Source organism: Alexandromys fortis, unplaced genomic scaffold, assembly GCF_014885135.2.
Source record: "Alexandromys fortis isolate MF-2015 unplaced genomic scaffold, M_Fortis_MF-2015_v1.1 scaffold_186, whole genome shotgun sequence".
In the NCBI taxonomy this organism is placed as follows: domain Eukaryota; kingdom Metazoa; phylum Chordata; class Mammalia; order Rodentia; family Cricetidae; genus Alexandromys; species Alexandromys fortis.
This window is the reverse complement of record NW_026068067.1, coordinates 1257617-1275546: the sequence shown is the minus strand read 5'-3', so window position 1 is coordinate 1275546 and position 17930 is coordinate 1257617. Positions and strand designations below refer to the sequence as shown.

General features: G+C 38.5%; 1 protein-coding gene across 2 annotated transcripts in view; it reads right to left on the bottom strand.

The window, feature by feature from the left end:
• Positions 1–3100: 3100 nt before the first annotated feature.
• The window catches only part of Vps35 (VPS35 retromer complex component), a 31033-nt gene continuing 16203 nt past the window's right edge, over positions 3101–17930 (bottom strand). For both annotated transcript variants that reach the window (XM_050120668.1, XM_050120669.1), the window contains exons 9-17: positions 17256–17352; positions 17004–17152; positions 14348–14555; positions 12703–12858; positions 9718–9840; positions 6002–6181; positions 5177–5416; positions 4505–4648; positions 3101–4016 (exon numbers count right to left, since the gene is read on the bottom strand). In XM_050120668.1, coding sequence (XP_049976625.1) covers positions 3837–4016; positions 4505–4648; positions 5177–5416; positions 6002–6181; positions 9718–9840; positions 12703–12858; positions 14348–14555; positions 17004–17152; positions 17256–17352 — 1477 coding nt within the window. In that variant the 3' untranslated portion in view covers positions 3101–3836. The remainder of the gene's footprint in view (positions 4017–4504; positions 4649–5176; positions 5417–6001; positions 6182–9717; positions 9841–12702; positions 12859–14347; positions 14556–17003; positions 17153–17255; positions 17353–17930) is intronic.

Here is a 17930-nt window from a genome sequence, read left to right as displayed (position 1 = left end):
GGGGAGGGGGAGAGGAGAGAGAGGAGGGGGGAAAAGGGAGACGGGGAGGGAAATGGGAGGCGGGGAGGAGGCGGAAATCTTTTTTTTCAATAAAAAAATTATATTTAAAAAAAAAAAGCAATAGACAAGGAAATACAGCTGCATCCACCTGGTTTATTACGAAGATGTTGACTACACACTGGAGGATAGCATCGTAAACCAAAGGTGCTAGGAAAACTATTGATACAAAACTAGATCCTTACTGCTCACCAGATACAAAACTAGATCCTTACCTCTCACCAGATACAAAACTCAGCTTCAAATGGACCCAGGACCTCAGCACAAGACCTGAAAGTATAGAACTGCAAGAGGAGAAAGCAGGGAGTATTCAAGACACATCCATAGAGGTCAGCAAGATGGCTCCGAGGGTAAGTTCAGCAGGTAACTGATGACATGAGTTGGTTCCCCCCAGGACCCACAAGGTGAAAGGGTAGGAGAGCTGACTCCCATAAAGATCTGACTTCTGTAAGTTATCCTCTAGCCTCTAGACATACATCATGGTATAAACACACACACACTCATCATGGTATACACACACACAGTATTTTTTTAAGATATAGCTGTAGGTAAGGACTTTCTGAATAAGAATCCAATTGCACATGAGATAGATAGATGATAGATAGATAGATAGATAGATAGATAGATAGATAGATGATAGATAGAGCCAAGAATTTACAAATAGAACCTTCAGAAATTAAGAGGCTTCTACACAGCAAAAGAAACTATCAAGCAAGTGAAGTAGCCTAGAGCATGGAAGAAAATATTTCCCAGCTATACATCTGATAAGAGAATTAGTAGCCAGAATACACAAAAAAATTCAAGAAAATAAACATCAAAGAACAACTCACACAGATAGATCAATGAATGAATGAATGTATTGAATGATAGGTAGGTAGGTAAACAGACAGACAGATAGGGACTATGGCTAGGGTTGGAGATATGAGTTAGTTAAATGCACTTGTTGTTCTTATAGAGGACACAGGTTCAACTCCCAGCACCCACACAATGTCTCACAACCACCTATAACAGGTTTTAGGGGATCTAACACCCTCTTCTGACTTTTGAAGGCACTAAGCACACACCTGCTACTTAGACATACATGTAGGAAAGGCACATACACAATACACACCTATACACAAAAATGAATAATTTTTAAGGCCTATGGAACTGAAAAGAAATTTCTCAAAAGAAGTACAAATGGCCAGTAAGCATCATCATTAGCCATCAGGGAAATGCTGATGAAAACTATTTTGAGCCTGGTGGTGGTGGTACGTGACTTTAATCCCAGCACTTGGGAGGCAGGAGGATCTCTATGAGTTCAAGGCCAGCCTGTCTACAGAGCAAGGTCCAGGAGAGCAAGTCTACACAGAGAAACCCTGTCTCAAAATAAACAAACAAACAAAAAAACAGCAAAACCAAACCAAAAATAAATAAATAAATATTTCGAAATTCCACCTCGCCCCAGTCAGAACAGGCATCAAGAAATCAAATGCAAATCCACAGCTGGTAGGGGTATAAATTGGTGCAGCCACTATAGAAATCAGCATAGAAGTTCCAAAAAAAAAAAAAAAAAAAAAAACTAGAAATAGATGTGTCACATGATCCAGCTGTACCACTCCTGGACATGTATCTAAAGGACTTTATATCCTACTAGAGCAGTGGCTTTCACCAATGGGTCATCACACTTTTAGGGGTCAAAGAACCCTTTGACAGGGGTCCCCTAAGACTGCATACAAAATATTTACATTATGACTCACATAATGTAAAATTACATTTATGGAGTAGCAAAGTTAGTTATGATGTAATAACAAAAATAATTTTATGGTTGGAGAATTACCACAACATGAGGAACTGTATTAAAGGTTTGCAGCATTAGGAAGTCTGAGAACCATTGTCCCAGAGACATCTGAACATCTATGGACATGGTGCTCTATTCACAATAGCCAGGAAATGCAATCAGCCTCAATATAACTACTCGAATGAGTGGATAATAAAAATGTGCTTCATATTTACTTTTATTGAGTCAGAAAGTAAAATGAAACTTAAATAAATGCAAAAAAAATTATACTGAGATAACCCAAGCTCCCAGGAACAAATGCCCTCAAGTCCTCTCTCATCTGTGGGGTCAAGCAAATTTTTAGATTTGTGTGTTTAACTTCAAATGTCTGCACAGGTCAGGAAGACAGAAAGGATCCACGAAAGGGCAGAGTTAAGCTTTAACTAGGGGCTAGAATACATGTTCATGTGATTAAAGTAGAGGGAGGTATAATGGTGGCTAATGGCTTAAGTAAGAATGGGAGTAGGAATTTGAAGCAGTATGTGTGGACAACGCTGTTCCAAGACATGATTATTAAATGAAAATGAGATGCTTCTGTACAAGTTATTTGTCAGGGTGGCCCAAGGCACTCAAAACAGCACCAGCACAGGCTATTGTCATTGCTCTTGCCCACCACAGCGGGATGATAAGGATGATAAGACCTTACTGAAGAACGCACATTGTTTCCAAGACAGAGAAATCAAGCTGAACTGGCCTGGAAACTTCCTCCCTAATGGCTAGCTTCTATAATGCTAGAAAGTGCTTGACCCTGAGGCAGGGCAGAGGGTGTTAAAAAAAAAAAAAAAAAAGACACAGCAAGGGACCCTGCATGCTACAATACCACCCTGCCAGGCAAGGTGTGCCAACTAGTGGAGATGAGGCACTGCAGTCTGTGACGTGGGAGTCCCTATGTAAGCAACACATATTCATCCCTTACATTGGACAATGATGACATGGGTGTCTTTGGGCAGTTTCCGGAGTGTCTTTTACACAATGGTTAACTACACAAGAAAAGAGCCTTTAGGACTATTATGGTAACTCATTGCACCCTAAAAAAGGTGTGCTAGAAGAAGGTAATTAGCTGTAAATGTCTGAGAAGTAACAGATGGTACCTTGTTTTCACTAACTGCTTAAAAACGAGAGTTAAATAAGAGAATTCCATAAGTATATGAGACTACATGGCACCCCACAGGTAATCTACTAGAGTTCCCTTTATCATTTGTACAAAAACCAAGAAAGATCCAAAATTGTTAACAGCAACTTTATTATTTCACTGATGAAAAAGTTGTAATTATGATGCATTTCACATAAATTTACAATAGTGGAGGTTATACATAAATTACATTAAGTCACAAAATTTCTATTTCATAGAATCAAATTACTTCAATGTATCAGGATGATCACATAGTTCTTAATGGATAGCTGAGTCCAAATATGCAAAATATAGCTTCTGCTTTTGACCATGGTGCTTTAAAATTCTTCAACATGCATTAATATATTCTAGTTGAGGGAATATATTACACATAGGCTTTATCTTGCATTCAGGGAAAGCCCAAGCTGAATTTCACACACAGTACTCCTGTCCTTTAAAGTAATCTCGGCTAGGACCAGAGAACAAATAAACAAGTATGTTTGGGTTAGTACTCCCATTAATAAAGAAAATACACAATCAACAATGCAACAAAATAAAATAAGGAAAGAGAGCTCCATTAGTAGCCAGGTTAAGTGGGTTTTGCTTTCAATTTTCACAGATCACAAGAGGTTTAAAGAGCAGATCAGTCATGCTAGTTGGGGTGATCAGACAGTTAAACAATTATGAAGTGAGTTAAGGTCCTGAAGGTGTCTGGAGGTGCTGGGTAAACACATCACAGGTAAGGAATGGGAAACCTACCTCAGCATTTCTGAAAGGCACAATCTATGGAAGGGAGACCTAGTAAAGCCCTTTCTGGTGGGTAGAAAGGAATTGCTGAGCTGTCTTCTTTTAAAGGATGAGACCTTCATAGATTGGCCCCTCAGACTCTGGTGATTCCCGCCTTGAGCGCAAATGTTCCAATGTGTTATGAAAATGCTTGTTAATTTGCTCTGTTTCCTCACTGGACTCAAGATTTGGGAGATCTTCTCGAATCTTCTGAATAAGTTGATTCAAGACCTGAATTGTTACCTACAAAAAGAATAATTTTGTAGCAGGCATGTATCACAAAAAGACAATTTAGTAGCACAGTTGTGAGGAACTTGTATTATTTTCATCAAATACCTGAGTAATTATGAAAAAGGTATGAGTATAAAATTCCAAGTTTAAGGAACAACTATTAGCTATTCATTAAGGACAGAAAAAGAATTTTAAAAACTCAAAATACAAAATAACATAAGCCAGCAAAAAAAAAAAAGACAAAATTGCACTTGACCTAAAAATCTTAATGAATACGATAATGCTACGAATAGATGATGCCTTCAGGAATGACTCTGAACTGCTGCACAATAACAAATGAAGTCCACACATTGGTCATGTGTACTTGGTATTTTTTTACTTGCACAGTCTGTGCAGATTCTGGAGAATGGAAGAAGGTCGCAAATAGACTAAGCAAAGTCAAATTTTCACAAATGAAACAAAGTATCAAATCTATAGAAAGAGAGAGCTATTTCACTTACCGCATCATTTTCTTTCTCATAGAAATAGATGTACCGATTCAGAATCTCTATAAAGAGCTGAACTTGTAGCGAGGGGTCCATGCACTGATTTGCTATTTTTAGAGCCTTCTTTAGGCACTCCATGACCCTTTTGCCTCCATGAAGCTAAAATACAGGGCATAAAATATGGAATGGATTAATAAATGAGAACTGTCCTATTTTACCACCATCAAAGATACACAATGCTGTAAGGTTTTATGCTATAATTGGACACAACAAAATGAAACCCTAAAACAAACCAGACAACTGTATTTAAAAACAAAACTGGTGGCAGGTATGATGGCATACACCTAACTTTAACCCCAGCAATAGGGAGGCAGAGGCAGGTAGATGGGTCTCTGTGAGTTCAAGGCTAGCCTGTCTACAAAGTGAATTCCAGAACAAAGCTCCATACCAATATCCCCATCTCAAAACAAACAAAGCCAAAGGAAATAATAACCAGTGGTAAACAAGCTGCTGTAACCACATCATTATAGGAGACTTTTTCACTACCCATTCATTTCCTCTAATAAAGCAAAGCAATTGTCTTTGTCAGAATTCCAAGCACCCAATGTTTCATTTCCAAAGCACAAAACCAAGTGGCCAATCCCCATTACCAATTCTATCTCCTGTAACAGACAAGAGGAACCTTACCTCCTCCCCATTTTTGTCTGTGTTTCGACCAGACCAAAAGAGATGTGCACATGTGCTCACAGCTCGGCCTTGATCTGGTTTCTTCAGAAGTTTTGATGCAGCAAGAGCACACTGAGTTCTCAAGGGCTCGTGATTCTCCTCACTGAAGCACTTCATCCTCTCAAAAGTACCAATGATCAAGGTGATAGCAGCCAGCTGTGCTTTAGAATCACTGATCTCATCTTCATATAGAGAAAATGCCTGGCAGAGCATAGAACAAAGAATGTTCAGGAACCACCCATCAACAGGAGCATTTTCCAAAGTTCTTCAGAACAAACCCACTCTGAGATGGTCTAGGACGTTCACACCGGTGCATTCTGTACCTTCCAGTGAAGAGGCATAAGCTAAGCCAGTGCAGAAGGCTGCCAACTGAACTAACCATAGAAACTGTTATTCATTAAACACTTTTGCCACTACCTGTCAGTCAATCTTGGGTTTCTTCTGTCCCCAGCAACTCAACGCTTTGCTGCTCTACACAATGTGACTACCATACGACAAAGTTTCCACATGGTCAGAAGTGTTAATTACACATTAAAAGGTAAGAGTGCCAGGCATAGTGGAGCATGCCTTTAACCCCAGCATTCAGGAGGCAGAGGCAGGTGGGTGCCTCTGAGCTCCAGATCAGGCTGGTCTAAAGAGTGAGACCCTGTCCAAAAAAAAAAAAAAAAAAAAAAACATAAAATAAAATAAACCAGGAACATCAAGTGCATTACCTCAAAAATAATGGAGCAGTGACTGAACCCAACAAACTGGATCAGACAACTCATGAAGGAAAGCAGAGCTCACCTGGGACATAAATTCATATGCTACTGTTTCATGATTTTCAAAGCCAATTTCTCCAGCAGCTAGTGCTCCTTGAAGAAAGAGTCTCAGCGGTAATTCAGCCAGCTCAGCTTTGATCAAAGCACTAATAGTCTGGTGAGCAAATGAAAAAATCTTCTGGCATTTCTTTTCCCACTTGTCATCCTAAAATAGCAAAACCATGATACTGAGTTCAAGATCAATTTGTTCATTTTATTGAAAAATTCTAAAGTAGCCTCTAAGCAAAAGCACTGAAGTTCAGTTTTTAAGTCCTTTTTCTTCTCTCTCATTTATGAAACACACAAGTAAACCAAACATGACGTCTCCTTAAAAACTAAACACATCTAAGGCTGCTGCCTCTGAAATTTATGGAGATCTAGTATTTGTTTTTTTGATCAGAAAAGAAACACATCCTTAAGTTGAGGAGAATACACACAAGAATTTGGAAAATAGAATCATTCCTGGTAACACAGTTGTTAATGTTTCCCTGTCCATTTTTCCTATGTAAATATAAGAGAGAGAACTGTGTAGTTTTGCAGTTTGTTTTAAAAGCATATCACTGAAAAATAGTTAAAACTGGGTTCATACTACAATGGTTTGTATGCAACTTCCTGTCAAAACAAGTTTCCTCATAATACTAAGTTATTTAATATTATTTTAACAAGAAACTATTCCATCACCTCACTCATAGTCTAAGTGGCTATATTGTTCCCCTTTAATTTCTATGTACTGAGCGGTCAGTATACACAAAGGGTTAAGACCCTAACTATGTGTCCAGTGCTATGAAGAAAGGTACAAACACTTGCCACAGAAGCCAGACAACCTGAGCTCAACTCTGGAACCCCTGAAAGGTGGAGGGAGAGAACCAACTCCATAAACCCGTCCTTCACTCTCCACATGTATACCATGGCAAATGGAACTGAGTTTTAAAAAACTCCCTGATTATTTCCTGAGTGTACAATCTTAGAAGAATTACTGTATTTTTAACACTATAGTTACACTGGCAGTTTACTAAAAATACAGTGGCTCACATTTCTACCATATTAGATTACACTCTCAACATAACATTGCCATTGCTGAAAATTGTTTTCTTTTCCCTCCACTAATCTAATTTCTAGAAAGTTGTAAATACCAGCGTTACACCATTCAAACTTCTGTAAAATCATTAATTTCTCTTTACTTCTAAAAGATGACAGTAAGACTTGTTAAAAAAAGATTAAATGCAGGAATTCAAGTACACAGTTCTTGTTGCAATATAAATGCTAGTTGCTATTTCAGGAAAGGGGTCTCAAATCCTTGTTTTCCCTTTTTCTTTTTTGTTGGTCCCCAAATTCTTCATCTGGTAACATTGTAGAATTTGCAGCCACTGGTCTATGACTGGCAGTTTTCGATTAGACATGTGAGGTAACTAGTTTATTACACTCAGTATACTGTCTTCCAGGGCCACCTATGCTGTCACTAAAGGCCGGGTTTCTTTCATTTCAGGGATGAATAATGTTCCAGTATATCTATGCACTCATATGTATGTACATTCACATTATTCATCACTGATGTGTTTGGCCATTCTGGTACTTTGGAATTGTGTGACAGTTCTATTTGAAGGGAAGAGCTGCTGGGAAGCAAACTGCAGGCCTGGTTCATGTTAAAGAGCTACACTTCAGCCCTACTGTTAATGTTTGGGGAGTCTCCACACTGCTTTCTACAGTGGCTGTACTAACTTACACTCTCACAGACAGTGCTCCCTTTTCACCATGACATGTTCCATTTATTTGTTTGTTTGTGATGCCGAAGACTAATCCTAAAGTCTTGTACAGGCAGAGCAGGTGACCTAACAATGGGGCTACATTCCCAGCCATTCTCCTGTCTCTTTGATAGTAGTCCACTAAAGATGAGCCATACATCGCTGTACTTTCTATCTGCAATTCCCTCAAACTAATAATATTCAGCATCTATTCAGAGACCCATCTGCCATCTGTAACTACTCCTTGGAAAAATTTGTACTCAGGTCCATTGTTGTTTATTTGTTGTTTTAGAAACAGGGTTCCATTCTACAGCCCTGGCTGGCATCCTTCACCCATTTTTAGATCAAATTATTTATTTTCTTACTGCTAAACTGAGTTCCTTATTTTGTTTTATATGCTGTTAAGATTTATTTTTATTTTATGTGTATGAATGAGTGCTCTGATTTCATGTATGTTAAGTACACTATGTGCATGCTTGGTGCCCATAGAGGTCAGAAGAGGAACTAGAAAACTCATAACTGGAGTTAAAGATAGTAGTGAGCTACCATGTGGGTTCTAAGGATCAAACCCAGGTCTTCTGCAAGAGTGACAAGCACTCTTAACCACTGAGCCATTTCTCCAGTTCGGCGTTCCTTATTTTAGAACTAGCCCTCCTTTTCAAATGTATGGTTTATAAAATGTTTTAGTTTTATAAAACCCATTTGTCCAATTTTACTTTTGTTGCCCATGCTTTTTAGTACTCTCCCCTTTTAAAAAAAAAAATCAATGACAAGACCATTTCTTTTTTTTTTTTTTTAATTTTTTTGATTTTCGAGACAGGGTTTCTCCGTAGCTTTTTGGTGCCTGTCCTGAAACTAGCTCCTGTAGACCAGGCTGGCCTCGAACTCACAGAGATCCACCTGCCTCTGTCTCCCAAGTGCTGGGATTAAAGGCCTGTGCCACCACCACCCAGCGACAAGACCATTTCTTAAGCCATTTTGAGTTTGGGGGCAGGGGAGACAAAGATCTAATTTCGTTCCATTAAAAAGTAGACATCCAGTTTTCCCATCCCCATTATTAAAGCCTGTGCTTTCCCCCTTGTCTTTCTGCCATAATAACAACAATGATTAAGAGAAGGCCATGGTGGCTCACGCTCTTAATCCCACAGAGGCAGACAGATCTTTGAGTTTGAGGCCAGTCTGTGCTACAGAGAGAAACCCTGTCTTGAAAAAGTCAAAAACAAAAATAAGCTGATCACACATGATTGGCTTTCTGGATCACTCTTCAGTTCTTTTGGTCTGTTTGGATGGATTTCTATTAGTACTGTGCCATTTTGATCATTACAGCTTCTTAATATGGCCACTTTTATTGTTATAGTAACACACACCTAGTCATAAGTGCTGGAAAATAGAATAGAAGCTATCGTAACAAAAACCCTACTGGTATGCAAGCTGATAATAATATTAAGGGGAAAAAAATGTTTTAGAAAGTATTAGAAAATTAAGTTTACTGAGTTTTATTCCTTAACATAAACTTGGATGTTCAACCTTCATGTATATGAGACTGAGGTATTTTCTTTAAAACTATACCACTGAAGACAAGCCCTAATTCTGTTTTAGGAAGAAAAAAAAAAATCAGGGAAAATTGCATAAAACTTGTAACATTATTGATTGCAAGTGTTTTGAGAAGTGATTATGTAACACTGGATCTATCACTAGGCAAAGTGAACCTGATTTAGAACCTAAGAAGTTTTAGCATCAGTTTGAACTGATTGAGTCACATAATTCCCAGCGCTGTTATGTGATTCCTCAGCCAGTGTCTGGTTCACCAGAGTGAGTAATGAAGGAATCAGGAGTTCCTGAAATGGGGCCTGATACCATTATCACTCATTTGTGTGTGTGCTTGAGCCTTTCTACAACTTAGAAGAGACAGTAAGGAATATGGGAAAAAATGTAGTGACATATTTCAAAGTAAACCCACCACTTGAGAATTCTCTTTGTATCGAAAAGCCAGCTGGTAAGCTGCAAATACCAAAGGTGGCAGTGTGAAGCGAATCCGTTGATTTCCACCAGCTCCAAAATGTTTTCTTGCTGTATTCAAAATCTGACAAAGAAAAAAAAATTAAAAGTATTTTTTCCACACTAGGATCAATTGTTTACAAAAATTACATAGGAGCTCTCTAATCCTTACTGTCACCATTTTGTGACATACCAGTCTTTTTAGAGGTACACTCTTCTACATTAACCACCCTAAAAACACCAACCCATTTGATGTACGTGTAAGCTGGAAGCTCACACAAGCTGTATAACTAGCCAAGAGCAAATGTTATGTTATTCTCATACACATGTACAACCTAACCTTTGTTAATAAAGAATGCAGGCTAATGGAGCAAAGCGACTTACATGGAAAGTAGATTCTAGTACTCTACTCTGTACTGCTGCTGCGCAACAGTCTGTTGAAACACTCCATTCTGGAGGGAAGGAAACAATCACAAGTCCCAGATAGCTGGAATTGTAAGACTAACAAAGGCCCCTCCCCAAGGTTGTGGAAGCAGCAAATCGTGCTGGAGGAGCTTCGCCAACCTGCAAGCCGCCTCTGGCTACAGAACTTGATGGGGGGGGGGGGTGGGAGGGAGTAATGTTTAATAAATTAATTAATTAAAAAAAAAAAGACTGTAGCTTTGATGAGCTGTCATCAGCACTGGAGCAGGACTTTCAGTTATGCCACTGCCGTTGAAACAGCCCTGTTGCTGTGAGTAACCCCACCTTCCCACTGCCCATATGCCTGTAAGTAATCCCAATAAACTAACTGGAGGGCCAAATTGGACATTGGTCGAATCATTATTTGGGTCTCCCATCTGTTCCCTATAGGACTGAACAGATGTCTGTGTTGTGTCTCTGGGGGGGGGGGGGTGTCACACAACAATTTCCCTCCTCTTAGCCCAATTTTCACTTGAAAAATGAGGTGGTATAGTCCTGTAACTGTTGAAAGATTAAATGACATAGTTTCAATTGTATCATCAATACCTTGCACAAGGTATGTGCCCAGAAAATACTGGCCACTATAGAAATAAAACAGCTGTGGGGTGTGTAGGGATGTGTCTGTGTGTTTGTATGTGCATTACCAGTAGTAGAATCACTCCCAAAAGCCAAGACCCTAAACTGGCTCATAGCTCCAGGAAGTCGGCTATCTGGAGACTGCAGAAGCTGCCTTGACACCCTGTAGTTGCAGAAACCTACAGCCTCAAACAACAGGTTATCTAAGGAAAACACCTAACTTGCCCATTCTGTCTTCCCTATCCTTAGCTTCAAAATTCCCAGCTTAAGGCATGTAATCTGCATTCTCTTGAACTCTGATCATTGAGTCACTAGGCCCTATGCCCCATTAAATGGTCTAAATTAGAGAAACCACCTTTCTGGCATTAAATAAAGCCTGCTTTACTAATTTCTGACTTTTTAGTTATCACGATAAACTTAATTCTTATTTATCTTTACAGATAGGTCAACCTCTCTGAGCCCATTTTTATTAAGTACAATACCAATATACTTTAAAAACAGAGCCTTGTGAAACAGATTTATAAATGACTCAGAAAAAAATAGGAAACCACAGGACTGGGTAGATGGTTCAGTCAGTAAAAGACTTCCTGTGTAAGCTTGAGGACCTGAGTTCAGATCTCTAACATATAATAAAAGGCCAGGTGTGTCCATGAAACTGCAATCCCAGCACTGGGAAGTCAGAAGCAGGTAGCTCCATGGAGTTCACTAGCCAGTCAACATATCCAAACAGGTGAGCTCTAATGACGAATCCTGCCTAGAAAATAAAGTGGACAGCACCTGAGGAAGACACCTGATGCTGACCTCTGACCCCAGGTGCACCTACATTCTCAAACATAAACACATAAATACACATACTCAAGAAGACAACCAAAGAATCCATGAGATAAACATCTAAATATGTAAAACACAATATATTTGGGTCTTTCTTTAATATGGAAGCACACAAGCATAAAACAATCAGCTATAAATCCTATCACATGTGGTAGCAACAGAAAATGAAAGCAATCTCTCTCTCTCTCTCTCTCTCTCTCTCTCTCTCTCTCACACACACACACACACACACACACACACACACACACACACACACACACACGGGAAGGGGAACCACTTAAAATACTTCAGTATTCACACACTGTACTGATCACACAGTGCTCAGAGTGTAACACCGTGCTTAGAACAGCTCTCCCTTGGCTTAAATCAAAGACTACTAACAGAAATCACCCTCACTTCACAATCATTCACTACAGATGACAGCATACCCACTTAGGCCACATTTAAATCTTCTTTTCATGAAGATTAACTGAGGACTATGACAAAAGAAAAAGCTTCATCTGATTATTAAGAAATAATATTAAGGAAAAAGCATACTAAATTTTAAAGCGATTCATACTTTTTCATCTGTCAAATAAATCTTCATATCAGATTTTATGAGTTTCATGAAGTTTATTATGATAAGCAACTAAACATTCTAAAAGCAACACACTGTTGAAAAAGAAACAGAACACAGAATAATTACAGAATATCCAGAAAAAAAAAAAACAGAAAACTTTTCTGCAATTCTCAGATTTTCAAAAGAAGCCAGAATACCTGGCTTGTTCCTCACAAGCTTAGTTTAGTTTACTCATTTATATAAAAATAAAATCCCACTTAGGCATGGTGGTACGTAACTAAAATCCCTACACTCAGGACGCTAAGGCAGAAAGATTATGATTTGGAGGTCAACTTGGCTACACTGAGATGTAACTAAAGCTAAATAAGTAATTTTTTTTAACTCCATGGAGGCCACAAACTTTAATTCAGTAACAAGTTTAACACTTTGAACTAAGACTGAAAAGGAGTACTAAAGCATTTTAAAGACTTCTTGGCTCACTCTGGGTGATGAAAGGTTATAATAAGAGACAACTCATACCAAGTACTGCTGATCAGGATCATCAGACCGGAGAAGATGAATGAATCGGCCAACAAGACTCTGCTCATCAGCAAAATCTTCCGGATCAGGGTCTTCCACAGGTTGATCTGGCTGATCCTGAATCAACGTGGACACCAAATTCATTATGGCATCTACCTGCAGCAAGGGAAATAGAAAATGTTAGTGTGAAGCCATCAACAAAGAATGTAACAGTTTCTAACTGCATACTATGAAATAGTACCAACAAAAAAATTCATTTTTTGCAAGAAGTTGGTATAAACAGTATTGCCCAGCTGTAACCCCTTTAAGCTACAGTAACAACTAGTTTGACAAGATTAGCAATGTTACCAAATAACCAAGAGCTTTCTACTTGGACTTAAGGTTTATTCCAGAGTAGAATCCATGCCTGATACTGTAAACCTGGCAAAGAACCAAAAGATTAAGAAGAGGCCCTAGGAAGACCTATTATTATTTTGCTAAGTGGATGTATATCAAACTGCCTTCTAAATGCTTATGCTTACATCAATTATTATAGCATTTAGTCCCTCATTAAATACATTTCTTTTTTGCTATGGTTAACAGTTAATATAGGGAAGAAGCTAAATGACTATGTAGTGTTAAACACTAAACAGGACATCTATATCACAACTCCTCCGTTACAAGGCTCAGAAAACATTGAAGAAGGTACAGAAAGTCTGTAAGAACCAGAGATCAAGGAAAGACTGTTCAAAACAGCATCTTCTCACAGCAGCTGTGATTGCCTGCACAGGATCAAGCTGGTCAGCATTCATCCTGCATAGGAAGGAGGCTCCCAAGTTGAGGAGCTGTCTGCAAATGCTGGCTGATGAAGGAGGGAGAGTCACTTTCTGATGGAGGAGGGTCATCTGTCTATTGGTTAATAAAGAAACTGCCTTGGCCCTTTGATTGGACAGAAAATTAGGTAGGCAGAGTAATCAGAACAAAATGCTGAAAAGAAGGGAAGTGAGCCAGATGCCATAGCTCTCCTCTCCAAGATGGACACAGGTTAAGATCCTTGCCCGTAAGCCACCACCTCGTGGTGCTACACAGATTACTAAATATGGGTTAATCAAGATGTGAGAGTTAGTCAGTAAGAGGCTAGAACTAATGGGCCAGACAGTGTTTAAAAAAAATAGTTTCCATGTAATTATTTTGGGTAAAGCTAGCCGGCAGCCAGAAACTGGGTGGCGGGACGCAGTCTGCTGCCCTTACTACAACTTTCTTTGGGGTATGGTCACTGGTAGGTTGCTCATATTCCAGCAGATAACCCTCCACCCATGTACATAGAGACAGCAAGAGTTGAACTTAGTGAGGACATAAAATTGGGAGAAAGTATAGGGGTTGTTCCAGAGGCAGTTAAAAGAAAAATCAATGTATACACTTATGGACAAAATTCCAAAAAGAGATATGCTAAATGCTAATCAACTGTGTTTGTTCTCCTTTTGAAGAAATCAGAGATGTTTAATAATTCCAAGTACATCTCCAATCATTTAACTTCTATAACAAATAAGCTACTTATGGTTTTTATTATTACATTGCTTCCCCCATTTAGTTTCTAAGGCTCAATATCTAAAACGTTAACAATGACATCCCCTATTTCCCTAAAACATCAAGTCTGTATTCTTACCTGGTCCTGAGAGACGATTTCTGTGTTATAATCCAGAACATTACTAAGCACATAACAGCTCATGCTCTTTCTGGACTCATAGTCGAAGTACTCAAAGAGTGGGTGGAAATGTTTTAGTTTTAAGACTGTTAAGATATTGTTGTAAGTATCAACAGGTATCTTCAAAAGTCTGGTAAGCTCCTTTGAAACTGCACTACTGGTAGCAATACTACAAAGAGAAAAGAGCAACCCTTCCATGAGTAATACTGATTTTGTATACAGACATATAGCACTTGTTTCAAATATTTTTTAAAAAATGTCTTCATTCAGTCAGGCGGTGGAGGTGCACACCTTTAATCCCAGCACTCCAGAGACAGAGGCAAGCAGATTTGAGTTTGAGGTCAGTCTGTAATACAATGTGAGTTTCAGGACAGTCAGGTCTGTTACACAGAGAAATCCTGCCTCAAAAAACAGAAACAAACAAAAATTTCATTTACACATTAAAAGAAAATAGGCCAAGTGAATTGAGAAAATGGGCAATACATTCAATCTCTCCTATTTCAAAATGACCTCCTCTCAAGATAAATACAGGCAGGATTGATGGCCCACTCCTGTAATTCTAGCATTCAGAAGGATAATGGAAGTTCTAAGCTAGCCTGGACTACACAGTAAGATTCCATCTTAAAACAAAACAAAAAACACCAAACAAATCAAAAAGAGGATAAATTTAAACATTTATATTTCTTTATCTACTATAGTTCTATTGATAATAGTTTCCAATTCATGAACAGGAGTAGGTATAAGGACAGTTAAGGTTAACTGTCTACAATTGGTGTTTCTCAAAAAAAAAAAATTCATTTTTTTTTTTTTTCCTGAGACAGGGTCCCTCTGTGTAACAATCCTGGCTGTCCTGGAACTCACTTTGTAGACCAGGCTGGTCTCAAACTCAGTGAAATCACCTGCCTCTGCCTCCCAAGTACTGGAATTAAAGACATGTGCCACCACCACCTGGCTCAGAAAATTGTTTTAAGTGATACTGTGATTCTTCAGATAACCAACAAGTATTATAAATTCATGAGCAAAGAGAGAGAGAAATGCACACAAAAACCATCCAGAAGAAAGATGTATATGTGGTGACTATGGGAGAACAATTTGAATTTAAGGTAGGATCTTACAGAGGAGCACTGGAGGCCGGAACATGTTTTAACATTTATAAGACCTTTAGTTATTTTATTTCCAGTTATTTTATTAACTTTGACTTTAAAGCTAATTTTCTGGGGGTAGTGGGAATAAACATATATTTCATTTTCTCTCATACTTATTGTTAAAGATCTGTACTGTTTCTCTGTTCACAAGAATATGGGAATAACTAAAAGACAAAATATAATAAAGGGGGGTAAAGTGAAAAGAAATTTTCCTAATGTTGAAGCAATGAGTGGGACAAACAGTACCTCAAAGTTACAACTAACTCAGAGGAAAGAAGAAACCCTAACAAGGGTCTCAGGAGACAACTGTTAGGGAAAAGGTAACACCTGTAGGGCACCACAGGTCTAGGTCAGTATGACTGAGGAAGTATACAGTAGGAACATTATTCTTTCTCTAATAATCTCAAAACCAAAGCTCAAATAAGAGAAATATTTAAATCAATTTGTTACACTCCAAATAAATTTTTACATCATTAATTTTTTAGCTTAAATTTACACATGCCCTTGTTTTTCACCTTCTTCTTTTGGGGTGGGGAAAAATACTGTTTGATGCTCTTTTCCCTACTAGTTTAAAAGCTAGCTCATTCCTGAGGCTGAGAAGATAGCTCAATAAGTAAGAACACTGATTGTTCTTTTTGTTTTGTTTTGTTTTGTTTGTTTTTCAAGACAGGGTTTCTCTGTAGCTTTGGAGCCTGTCCTGAAACTAGCTCTTGTAGACCAGGCTGGCCTCGAACTCACAGAGATCCACCTGCCTCTGCCTCCCAAGTGCTGGGATTAAAGGCATGGGTCACCACCACTGCCCGGCGCACTGATTGTTCTTAAAGAAGACCCAGGTTCAGTTCCCAATATCCACATGGCAGCTCATAACTGTCTGTAACTTCAGTTTCACGGGTATCCAATCCCCTCCTTTTGGCCTCTACAGGTACCAGATATACACATGGTATATACACTCTCTTAGGCAAAACATTTATACACATAGAATAAAACAGTAAAGACAAAACAAGATAAAAACTAGTTCATTCATATATAGGAAGGATCTGAATTGGAGACACTGAACTCTGAAGACTGCCTACAGACCATATGGGCCATGAGCTACTACTTCACTACAGTACACAACCACATAAGCAGCTAGCAAAACTTCCTACCCTGTTTAGCACCACACAGGACAATCTCTGCACAAACATCAAACCAGACAAATGCTAATATTTCAAAGAACAACTAAGAAAGAAAAACAAATCCAAAACAAAAATAATGCCAAGAATTTTTTCAGAGTTGTAATGTTGGAGTAGACAAGCTGGCTCAGCAGGTAAAGGCACTTGCCCCAAGCCTAGCAACCCAAGTTCCACCTGTAGACCCCACCTGGAAGACGGGAGAGAAACAACTGCAGCAAGTTCTTCTCTGACCTCCATCCACGGTGTGTACTTTATGCCCGTTCCCCACAACAAATTAAATGTAGTTTAACTTTGACTTACTGTTCAAGGTTAAGCTTATTGAATATCTCCACTGTTGTTTCTAGAACTTTATCAACATAATCCACACGATCAGGGTAACATTTCATAGCAAGGTTAATGAGAGAGACTTGTAAAGATACAACATCCTCTGATGGCATGTCTTGTCTGGACTGCAATATTTAGAAATTATACAATTTATTTAAAATGATTACAAAAGGATATATCAATAGAGAAGTTTCAAAATTGAGAACTTAAATAAAATGTTACACAAACCTGTATTACTGTAGCCACCTGTTGTGAAAATATGTCAAAAAGTTTAATCTCAGCTGGAATTCCAGGACCATCTTCACGATGAGCAAATAAAGCTAATCTAAAAGAACAAAAAGAAAACAAACAAAAAACCCCAACATTTATTTTAAAAGATACAGGGATCAGAGCAGTGGGATCATTTTTTCTTTATTGCTTTTATTTTCTATAACATTTATAAGAATTGTTTTAAAAACAAGAGTTACAATGTATGAATCATCTTTTTCAATTCCTTCTTAACTGAAGTTTTGTTAATGATGCCTTATTCCATTGGCAGTCTTATGTTTATTTATTTATCTACTTTATGTAGTACAGCCTGGCCTACAATTCATGGATGCTCCTGCCTCTGCTTCCTGAGTGCTAGGGTTACAAGCATGTGCTACCACAACACAGATTAAATAAAGGATCTTTAGGAGGTATAGAGATGGCTCAGTGTTAACTATTCTTGGGTTTCTGGTTTTTTGTTTTGTTTTGTTTTTGGGGTTTGGTTTGGTTTTGGTTTTTCAAGACAGGGTTTCTCTGTCTAACAATCCTGGAACAAGCTTTGTAGACCAGGTTGGCCTCAAACTCAGTGAGATCTGCCTGCTTCTGCCTCCTGGGTGCTGGGAGTAAAGGTGTGCACCACCACCCAGCTTAACTATT